This window comes from Sinocyclocheilus anshuiensis, unplaced genomic scaffold (assembly GCF_001515605.1).
Source record: "Sinocyclocheilus anshuiensis isolate Anshui unplaced genomic scaffold, SAMN03320099.WGS_v1.1 scaffold1632, whole genome shotgun sequence".
NCBI lineage: Eukaryota > Metazoa > Chordata > Actinopteri > Cypriniformes > Cyprinidae > Sinocyclocheilus > Sinocyclocheilus anshuiensis.
The window spans coordinates 522,991-534,031 of record NW_015558674.1 but is presented as its reverse complement, the minus strand read 5'-3'; the positions used below and the strand labels follow the sequence as shown (position 1 = coordinate 534,031).

Below are 11,041 nucleotides of genomic sequence, written 5' to 3'. Positions count from 1 at the left end.
GGTGTAGGGCAATAGAAAATACGGTTTGTACAGTATAAAAACCATTACGCCTATGGAGAGTCCCCATAAACCATAAAAACAAACATGTGTGTGTGTGTGTGTGTGTGTGTGTGTGTGTGTGTGTGTGTGTGTGTGTGTGAGTGTGTGTGTGTGTATTTTTGTATAGTTCTTATTAATTTAAAGAAAATTAAGCCTAATTTAAATCTATAAGAAAAAGAAGCTTAAAAATGTCACAATGCAAAAATAAAAACGTATTGTTCTAAAAAAAATAGCTTTGTTTAAGGCTTATTTCATTTTTTATAATTTTTTAAGAATGATAAAATTATTTTATTTTTGTATTACTTTACAAAACAAACAGACTTTCCATGGTGCACAGAATTCAAAGGGAAATTGTTATTATTATAGTTAGCTAAAACTAAACATTAGATTTTAACACAGTAAACTAAATGTCTTTACATTTTTAGAAGATTTTTCTTATAGTAAAAAAGCAAACCAGAACAGTGTAAAATTCACAATATCACAATATTTTTCTTTCGATCTTTGCCTCCGAACTACATTTCCCACAATGCACCACAAATCGCCGACAACTTCCAGGAAGTGTTAGTCTGTTATTGAGGATGTACACTTTATTATCGGGTCTCTACAAATATATGTTTCAAAAGGACGAGTATTGCGTCCTGATCCTCGGTCTGGACAATGCTGGAAAAACGGTAAGACTAGTAATGAATAGTTAACGCCTCCTTCGCTAATGGTATGCTAGTAGTAGTTAAATTGTTGATCAAATTGTTCAGAAAACGCATTCTGATTTAGTAGCATTTTTGGGTTTATGAGGCACAGTAATCCTGCCTGGGAAGGTGCTGTCTAGGTAGGCTGCACACTATAATATTAGACTAAAATGCTCACTAGTTAGGTAGCACACTAGGTTTTGCTTTTATAATGCATCTGTTTCTGTTAGTAGGCAGCTCATTTATATCCACACTAAATATGATGCCTAGAAGTGAGGTTTTTATGTTGACAGCTCACTTGACATGTTGAATATTTTAGACTTTTCTGGAACAAACAAAAACAAAATTCAGCAAAAACTACAAGGGCATGAACCTTTCGAAGATCACAACTACAGTCGGCCTGAACAGTGAGTAATGTAATCTTTTGTTATTTTCAGTAATATATTTTTGTTCAATAATATTTTTTATTTTGAGAGAATTTCAAGGTACTAATTAATATTTATGCAATAATTATGATAATTTTTTCCCATTGAAAGTAATACAGATTTCTAATATTGTTATATTACTTTTCGATTATGGCAGCATTTCTTGTTGAAATAGAGACAATGCCTTTCAAATCAATTTTTGAAGGCAGATTAGTGGGAGTAAAAAAAGAAAAACATCTGCAATTCCATGGTTTAGCCACTAGATTCCTATTCAGCTCTATGTAAACGGCTTATAGTTGTTTTTAGACATAAATACTTATTTTTATTAAGTTGTAGATTTGGGTATATATTTAGACATTCTCAAATACAGCTTTTTGTAAAGGTTTAGATTTTTTGGTTTGAAATGTTAGTTTTTGCATTAATTTTTCTATTAAGGTTTCTATTTTGATATTTTAGTGTCACCCCTTCATTGCCGTGCACTGTTTTTCTGCATCGTGAATGATTTGAATATTGTACACAAAAATTGTATTAATTTTTTTCCGTATTTTTGCATATTTCCCATTCATTTCCAATGGCGGTCATTTTTTATTTTTGCTAAAAATGCATTTTTTTTACGACCATTTAGCTTTTTTGAATCAAGTCCACGATTTTTTATTTATTTTTTTTTTTTTGTGGTCACATAGCGACTGCCATAAAAGTCATCGAGTTTTGTACCATTCTGGTGAAGTAGCATTTTATTTATTTTTTTCAATTTCAAAACTTTTTTTTTTTTCCGGGTCTAAAATGACCGAACACCACCAGAGGGTTAATTAATTCGTCTTGTTGATGTTTCAGTCGGCACCATTGATGTGGGAAAAGCTCGTCTGATGTTTTGGGATCTTGGAGGACAAGAAGAGCTGCAGTCATTGTGGGATAAGGTGACGCACATTCACTAAATCTGATCCTGCTGCTGTCATTGCTTCTGGAGAGCTTGTTAAAGCTTAAAAGAGACATATTATGCCCCTTTTTACAATATGTAATATAAGTCTCTGGTGTCCCCAGAATGTGTCTGTGAAGTTTCAGCTCAAAATACTCCACAGATCATTTATTATATCATTTTGAAAATGCCAATTTTGAGTGGAAGCAGAAACATGCTGTTTTTCGGGCCTGTTTCTTTAAATGCAAATGAGCTGCTGCTCCCCGCCCCCTTTGGTAGAATAGAGCTGTGCCTTTACAGCTCGTATCTGCTAAAAACATCTGTTTTGGTTCTGATTATCATGTTTATCGTGCTGAAATCATGCGTTTTAAACCATATGAGTTTAAACTTCTGATACACGGTTTTCTGAGCGCACACATCTGAAGCACACGCACAGAAAGCGGCTGTCACAGCATGTGAGCACTAAACTAAGTTCTCATTCACACAAGTTTACGTTAAAAACACACGAGTTACAAAAACAGTGGGTTATGTCTGTGAAGGTAAACAGCTGGGAAATAAATCGCATGTTTATTTTAGATCTGTGTGGCAGCAGCAATATACAGTAAATAAATCAATAAATGCACTGCTCTGTTGTCTCCTCTGAGGCTGGTACTCTAAACAGTGTTCTGTGCTCGTCTGTGCAGCCAAACACAGAACACTTAGCATGCTTCGCTCAAACTTTGGCCATGGCTTTACACTGTTGTCGCTTGCGAAATTACCAGGGACCTGATTATAGCACTTAAAACCTGGAAAAGTCAGATTTTCATGATATGTCACCTTTAAAGCTTGAATGCATTGTGAATACATTGAATATCTCTTTCTAATGTGTTATTTATCGTGTTTTATCTGTTTCAGTACTATGCAGAATCTCATGGTGTCATTTATGTCATCGACTCCACCGATGAGGAGCGACTGGGCGAATCGAAGAACGCTTTCGGTGAGTTTTACTGCAACGAGGGATCAGTTCAAACCCATACAAGCAGCAGCGTTATTCCATAGCACTCTGATGAGCATTTAATCAGCTGCTCCCATGCAAAACCTATTATACTCAGTAAAGTAAATGAGATGATTAGATCAGTCTTTAAACAGCACGTAAACACAGAAACTGCAGACGTAGGCCTGTCGCAATTATTGGCTATTCAATCTAATCACAATTATTTGAGATAACTGCAATAATTAAATTTCCAAATATGTAAGCATGTAAGCACTTGCACAAAATGTAAGCACTTAAAAGAAAATGCATCAAATCCATGATATTATGTCTCCTTTTTCTGGTCACATCACTGAGAAGCAGGAGAGTCATAATCTGGCTGCTAGTAAAAAATAAAGAATATAAACACTGTTATAATGTGTACAAAAATAGTCAAAGGTCGTCCTTCATATGAAAAAAATGCAGGCTTGTTTAATCAGACTGCATTATATTATATATATAATGTATTAGAAATAATTAATTATATAAATATTATTAATTTTCACAACATTAAAGTAGTTTAAAAGTTAAAATTAAAGATAAAAAAAAAGTCCCTTCCACAAATTAAGGTCTTCAATCAAAGTTTTTCATAAAGTCATGGCATTAAATATTGCATGCACTGCAAAAAATAAATATATAAAAATCTTCCTCATTATGGTCGTTTTATGATACAAACATCTAAACTTCTAAAAAAAAACAAAAAAAAAAAACATGACATCTAAGAAATTTAACAAAATTGAGTTATACGTAAAGAACAAATATCTGTCAGTGCAATATGAAAATTGAATTAAGTAGATTTTTCTGCTACAGTGAATTCAGAAGTTATTGAGATCTGCTGGAAGTTGTATTTTCATACTCTGAAGAGCTGCTAATTGTATTCCCACTAGACATTTACATTTAAAGGACATGTTTGAAGCATTGTGTTCCCTTCAATTTATTCTTTACGTCTTCTTTACTTGGTCTTAAATTGGTCTCTTCCTGAATCAGTGTCTAATGACTTCATGTTCCCGTCGTACAGAGAAGATGATCAGCAGTGAAGTTTTGGAAGGAGTTCCTCTTCTTGTGCTGGCGAACAAACAGGACATAGAGGTATGAACTCCAGACCATCAACTTATAAAAGTGTGCATCATCAGTCCATCACACATAACCACATCCTTCTGGGATAACTGTCATCTCCCAGTGGTCTGTAGGTGGTGCTGTGCTCCTTTATTTCCACACTGAGTTCACAAACAGTCCTGCTTGTCTTCTGTTCCTCAGAACTGTCTGTCTGTGTCTGACATTAAGACAGCTTTCAGCGACTGCGCTCCCAAAATCGGTAAAAGAGACTGTCTGGTGCAGCCCTGCAGTGCTTTATCAGGGTACGTCTGGCCTCGTTTGACTCATTTATTATTCAATGTTGTGTGTGGAAGTGGAAACCCCGCTGCGTTCAAGCACTCCAAAAAAAATAAATAAATAAAATGTTGTAGTTATGAGAAATGCACAAAAAACTCTTGTGTGTAGATTATTTGCTAACACTTTACTTGAAGTCTTTGTGTAATGCATACACCTTGTAATGCTTTTTATCTTTTCATAAATAGATGTACCCAATTTTAAATGCATTCAAATAGAAGGTTTGTCGTGTGTTTTAATGCATTTTACTTTCTAAAGGTGTAATTATAATTAGGGATGCACCGAAATGAAAATTCTTGGCCGAAACAGAACAAAATGAAACACTGGGCCAATTTTGCCAATTTTTGTTTCACCGTTGCATAAATTAAAAAGCCAAAATGTGCTTTTTACTGTTTTGTCTTGTTTTTCAAAGAAAAAAAATCAATTACAAAACAACAATTTAAAAATATTTAACACTGAACATTTTTAACATTCTAGCAGACACTATACCAACAAAGCACAATTTAACTTAAAATTAATAAGTTCAGACCCCCTTCTTGAATCAGGCATGTTTTTTTAGTTTTTTTTTTTACTGTACAATTAAAAGCAGCCTTGCTGAGAAGAGACTTCTTTTAAAACATTAGAAAATATTACAGATCCTAATTTGAACACTATGTGTGAATGTTATAATAAATGTATTAAAACAGAGCTGTTGTAATGATTATTATCATTATTATTGTCTTACTTTTTATTTTATTTTACAGAACAACAGTAAAATTACAATACTAACATTTATGAATGTTGATAAGAGTTCTTGCTTTTTCTCAACTTTTATTTTGGCGGAAACGCGCAGGACCAGTATATATATGAGCAATATCACTAAAATGAATTTTATAATGGATTATATATAAAGGCTTCACGTAAAGTGTTATCGATTGTTTTTATATGTTTGATACTTTGTTGGCAGTATAAAATGAATCATGAATATTGCAGTGTTTTTAAAGCATTACCACAATTCTAGTTTTACACTTTTTCCTTCACATCTTAAGTATGAGAGCATTAATACATAAATATTTTAATATAATTTCAGATTTAAACCTTTGTAATAATAATGCTGACAGAATTGAGAATTTTACTTCTGCAAATAAGTTCAGCTCAAAGCTCTGCTTCAGTGATTCATTCGTGTCACGACTCTGAAGTCATCGCAGAGGTTTGCATGTGCAATTTCACGAGTTTAGAATAAGTTTCCACACAAATATGAACTGTTTTCAACGCTGATAATAATCAGAAATGTTTCTTGAGCAGCAAATCAGCATATTAGAATGGTTTCTGAAGATCATGTGACACTGAAGACTGGAGTAATGATGCTGAAAATTCAGCTTTGATCATTTTTTATCAATTACATTTTAATATATATTCACATAGAAAACAGTTATTTTAGATTGTAATAATATTTCACAATTTTTACAGTATTATTGATCAAATAAATGCAGCCTTGGTGAGCAGAAGAGACTTATTTCAAACATTTGGCTGGTAGTGTATATCTTGGTAAATATTGCTGTATATTTTGTTATTTAATGCTAAATGAAAATTATTAAACATAATTCATCGTTGATTATTTTTAACTGGTTTTTACTTTATTACTTATTCCTGTAAATGTTTTGATGCGTATTAAAACCGTGTGTGTTTTCTGTATGGTTGTGTTTTTCAGGCAGGGCGTGAATGACGGCATTGAATGGATGGTCAAATGTGTGATCCGGAACATTCACCGGCCACCCAGACAGAAAGACATCACATAGAGCGACTTCTGTGTGTGTGTGTGTGTGTGTGTGAGTGTGTGTGTGTGTGTGTGTGTGTGAGAGAGAGAGAGAGAGTGAGTGTGTGTGTGTGTGTGTGTGTGAGAGAGAGAGAGAGAGAGAGAGAGTGTTTCTCTGTAAATTCAGAGAGTGGATGCAGTTATCATACCACATGTAAGTTATGATATTATATTTGGGTGATACTCAGAGTTTGATATCTGTGTTGCAGACATTGTAGCTATTTCTATGCTAAACTGACACTAGTTTTGTTTTCTGATGAGTTTTTAGGTTCTCTGCTAAAACCTTCTTTAAAATCATGCCTTCCAATTAAATCAGTCATTTAAACGTAATGAAGACATTCCTCATGCAGCGTTTCAAGAGACCCAACAAATCAAAACCTAATTTCTAATTACTAACCAATTCTATAATAAACAGCAGAGTTGGAAATGAAAGTATATGTGTCTCGGTTTAATCAGCATGACAGATGTTTTCCCAACCCTTACAAATTCAGGAAATGCCTTATTCTGTCAGGACTGGCCTTTATTGATTTACTTTTGTCTAAGCTGAATGCATTTTGCATGAAGGCAGCGGTGAATCAATAATCGCTGCTCATGTAATGAATGTTATTACAGCAGCAAGCATCACATCTGTGACCTCGGACACTTCAACCGTTCGCTTGTGTGTGTGTGTGTGTGTGTGAGAAAGAGAGTCAATATAATGTTGAACATGTGCCTCCTCTCTGCTCTGAATGCACATACTTTCAAGACCCAAATCACCAGACATTCCCAGTTTGTGTTTAATCAGCTGATCAGTGGTGTTTAAGGCAGACGTCACTAGTACTGTAGCTCATATTTAGTGTTTTTTTTGTTGTTCAGATCTCTAACACTGAGTCTTAACATTGAGTGCGTATACAAGTGTTTGAGACGGATGATCTAAACCTGCTTAAATCAGGCTGTTCCCTTGTGCTGTTGTTTGAGGACAGCAAGCCACTCTTCGCACGCAAGCCTTCAGGAGAGGCATGAATTGTGTATGAAGACTTGTGTAATAGTGCATCTGCGGATCTGGAATGGAACTAGAATATTAGCGGTGTTACAATGCAAAAAGTGCAAAGTGTTTGCAGTATTTTTTTTTGTGTGTCTTGTTTTAAATATTAAATATTTTTTCTGAGAAAAAAAAAAAAGTTTCTTTAAGCAAAATTGTAAGACTTAATTTTAGAGAATTTATCTTGAGTTAACTTTTTTCACTCTATTGCAAAAAAAAATTGTTTATTCATTTTTGCCAGATGAAAAACTTCACACTTAACCTTTCATTTTTTGTTTTTTTCTCCCTTTTTTATTTTGTTGATTTTTGCCAGATGAAAATTGTCCCAGACTTTGAATTTTTCTTCTTTTTCATTTTTTTTATTTTATATTAAACATCACAGTGCTTAATTTGGACTAGTAAGCAATTGCATAGCAGCATGTGAAAAGGCAAAAAAATGATATCAGGACTTGATTATTATTTGCTCCCCATTTGTTGCGTGTGACAATTTTCTACTTTTATTCCATCTTAATTTACAGTCTTGATCCATTACATAAATCCCAGCAGTCTAATGCATGTAAGTGTCAGTTTCAGACCAATAGCTGATTGGAAAAGCGATCAAATGTTGTGCGACTGAATCCAATATATCTTTAGTCTTGTCAATGATGTATTGATTTCTTCAAAACCTCATCGACCGGACCAAAGACATACAATACACTATTTAAATAGACAACGATATCTAGAAGCATTTACCAGATACAGCAACCCAAAATGTAACAATGCACATACAAAATGCAACAAAATATCAAAACAAGCAAACAAATGCTACAAGAACTTTTCTCAACCCAAATGACTTATAAACTGGTGTTTTGGATATTTTTAGTGTTTGATTGCTTAAATATATGCATAACTTGTTCTTTTCGAAGGTGTATGCGAGCAGTAAAATTAGCTTGTTTCCAAGACAACGGCACAATATCACTTTATTATTCTTTTTTCTCATTTTATCTCTTGATCTGACAAAATTGCTGGTTTGTCAGCAATGCCATTTCTCCATTTCTCTCTTCGTCTCTCGTCCTCTCCACCTTCACCTCCACCTCCCATCCATCATTCCTCCCCTGATAATACGGACCACTTGCTGTGCGACACTCCTTCAGTGCTTCACTCCGTTCATCTCTCCGTTCAGCATCCATCCGTCCTCCGGCAGCACTATGGACAGCACAGTTTCAGGTAAAACCCAGAATAATCTCTCTGCAGGAAGGATGCTGAGAGATTAGGGAGATTTTTGCACGAGTTATTGCGTGAGATTGCATGACCCACCGCTGAATCACTTCTTTTAGCATGACATTGGCACTGGTGAATATGTCCTCTGTCATGCATGTGCGTGCTATGCTATGCTATCTAAGAGATGAGATCGTTAATGAACAGATCCATTTAATAAAGGGTGTGTCTGTTTGAACAACACTGTTATTGTGTGCTGATGCTGAACACTGCAGATGTTGCGCTATAAAAAACACGGGTTCATTTGGAGGGTAGCGGTGCTGCAAAATGTGGCGCAATATTGTAGATGTGACTGTGTGGGTCGCATTCAAACACATACAGGCAGGATATGTCAGGAATCAGTCGTCCACTATGTAATCTCATGTTGACTTTGATAAGACCTTAAAAAGAACCTTGAGCAGCTGATGACCGGAACAGCTCTGCAACACTTAGTTTGCATTGTTTTTATCTGAATTAGCTGTAGATCATGCATAAATAACAGGAGTAAATTGTGCACATTATATTGTGTGGTTTGCTCAAATGTCCAGCAGACAAAGCAGGATTTGAGTTAGATTTTCTATCTCGGCCTTCTTGCAAAGTCACCTCTCCTTTGAGCATGTCATGGGTGATAAATGAACATGCTCCTATGCACACTAACTTAGAGGAATAATTAAAAAGCACCATTAGCTACTGTAATTAACACTAACATTTAAGGCTGTCCCTTTTGCATGCATGCATTTGCAATTTCTGATTCCTCAAACCATGTTTCTTGTGGAGGTGCATTGTGTGATCATCATGACACAGAGTTCACATTCACGCAAACTCAGTTAATTATTTTGCTGACGTGCGATAACCGGATCAATAATGCATGAATCAGGTTGAGGGTGGGGTTTGAGTTTTGATGCCGAGCGTGTCGACTGCAGCCTGGTAACATGCTTGCATTTATGCATTTGCATCGCTTTTAAAATATTTCATGTTGCTATACTGGTCAGTTCAGGGAAACACCTCTACATCTGATTCTGTAAGATATTGCCGTAATACAGAATCTTCCTTCCTATTTACCAATAACAGAACATTTCCCATTATTAATGTAATTTTTAGTCATGTTTTCAGTAGACATTTCAAAACATCTACTGAAATTTTTACAGGGTTTTTAAACCATTTTACAAAAACAAAAAAGATCACACTGCTCAAAAGTACACATTCTTCCTCATTATATTCTTGTTTTCCAGTGCAAATGTCTAAAAGATTCTTAAATCAAGATACATGTACTTGAGAAACAAATAATATAAAATATATAAACATTCTGTAACTCTCCAGACACTATCTTTCCTAAATAGTATGCTAGTTAATAACTGGTGTCTAAAATCATAGCATGTTGTAGACGAAAGGTGTCTATACTTTACCCATTGCATGTAAAGTTCTGCTTCGTTCACCGCATGCATATGCATCACTGATTTGTTGTCATATTTGCTATATTCAAATAATTTCTCTCTCTTTTGCAGCCTACTCTGAGAAGCTGAGAGAGATGTCGGTGTTGTCTCTCCTGTGCTCTTGTTTGTATTCCCAGCCTCTTCCCAACACCTTCCCAACTCAGTTTGAAGGTAGGAACTTCAACAGCCAAACGGCCAATGATTGAAGGCCTTACTACGAGAATATTTAGGTTTAAGTTATGCATCACATTCATTGTCCTCATCATCATTCCTCCACAGATATGGAGGTGAAGTCGCTGAATAAGCGAGCTTCTGGTCAGGCATTTGAGGTCATCCTGAAGAGCCCTACTGAGCCGTCTCCAGAGAGACCCCAGACTCTGGCACTGCCGCCCCAGAAGAAGGAACCTTCCCTGGGGGAACTACAGAGGAGGCTGGAGGCCGCCGAGGAGAGACGGAAGGTAAGATGATGCCATTAAATATCGCTTTATTATTTCATCTTTTGAAGTGTTTTTTTTGCGGAGCACTGCACATAAACTTGTAAAAAGTACTGGTTTTACCATGCTTCTTGGACATTTCCTTCTTGCTATAGTAGAGTTAGTCAACAGGATGTTTCTTGAGCAACACATCCAGCTGACTGGAATAACATTTAATTATTTAGCAGATGCATTTATCTATTGAAACACGTTAATGAAAAGCAAAAGCACATGGGTAACTGAGAATCTTAAAGGTGCTTGCATATTTTCGTATTCATCATTCTAAAAATTTGTCATGCACAGAAACCTTGCACGATGCGTATTAATCCGTTGCGAAAAAATTGGCAAAACAAAGTTCTGAATTTTTTTATTACGGACGAAAGTTTCGGAGGTAGTGTGTAAACGTGATTGACACAACGCGAGCACAATTGCAAACAATACAGTCGAGATCTCATGACAGAACACTGACTAGAACTCTTCCCTCTTAGGGGATTAGAACTCTTGATATCTGGCAACCGCACTCATGAGAACTTGCGTAGTAGCTTGTACAGCAGTCCATAAATAACATTTTGTTGAAAATAAAAAGAGGTTTTTGGTAAAGTTTTTATCTTTTTGAATA

At 35.3% G+C, this 11,041-nt stretch overlaps 2 protein-coding genes across 3 annotated transcripts in view; both read left to right on the top strand.

Moving 5' to 3' along the window:
• Window positions 1-588: 588 nt before the first annotated feature.
• Window positions 589-7,340, top strand: arfrp1 (ADP-ribosylation factor related protein 1). 2 transcript variants are annotated; one of them, XR_001633238.1, is made up of 8 exons: window positions 589-710; window positions 1,045-1,132; window positions 1,985-2,067; window positions 2,961-3,042; window positions 4,094-4,164; window positions 4,333-4,433; window positions 6,155-6,324; window positions 6,366-7,340. XR_001633238.1 is itself a non-coding variant. In XM_016477560.1 (7 exons), the coding sequence occupies exons 1-7, from the start codon at window positions 618-620 to the stop codon at window positions 6,240-6,242; spliced, it is 606 nt and encodes a 201-aa protein (XP_016333046.1). In that variant the 5' UTR covers window positions 589-617; the 3' UTR covers window positions 6,243-7,340. The 2 variants fall into 2 exon arrangements, 1 of the variants encoding a protein (XP_016333046.1); XM_016477560.1 differs by having other exon boundaries at window positions 6,155-7,340.
• stmn3 (stathmin-like 3) overlaps window positions 7,198-11,041 on the top strand; it is a 5,217-nt gene continuing 1,373 nt past the window's right edge. Inside the window, exons 1-4 of the mRNA XM_016477520.1 lie at window positions 7,198-7,266; window positions 8,414-8,486; window positions 10,022-10,120; window positions 10,229-10,407. Coding sequence (XP_016333006.1) covers window positions 7,258-7,266; window positions 8,414-8,486; window positions 10,022-10,120; window positions 10,229-10,407 — 360 coding nt within the window. The 5' untranslated portion in view covers window positions 7,198-7,257. The remainder of the gene's footprint in view (window positions 7,267-8,413; window positions 8,487-10,021; window positions 10,121-10,228; window positions 10,408-11,041) is intronic.

What these genes read in the sequence shown, in the direction of transcription:
- arfrp1 (XM_016477560.1), top strand. Translation starts at nt 618, where the DNA reads ATGTACACTTTATTATCGGGTCTCTACAAATATATGTTTCAAAAGGAC. An exon ending in CGAACAAACAGGACATAGAG is followed by an intron (nt 4,165 to 4,332) that starts GTATGAACTCCA and finishes TCTGTTCCTCAG; the next exon opens with AACTGTCTGTCTGTGTCTGA. An exon ending in CCCTGCAGTGCTTTATCAGG is followed by an intron (nt 4,434 to 6,154) that starts GTACGTCTGGCC and finishes TGTGTTTTTCAG; the next exon opens with GCAGGGCGTGAATGACGGCA.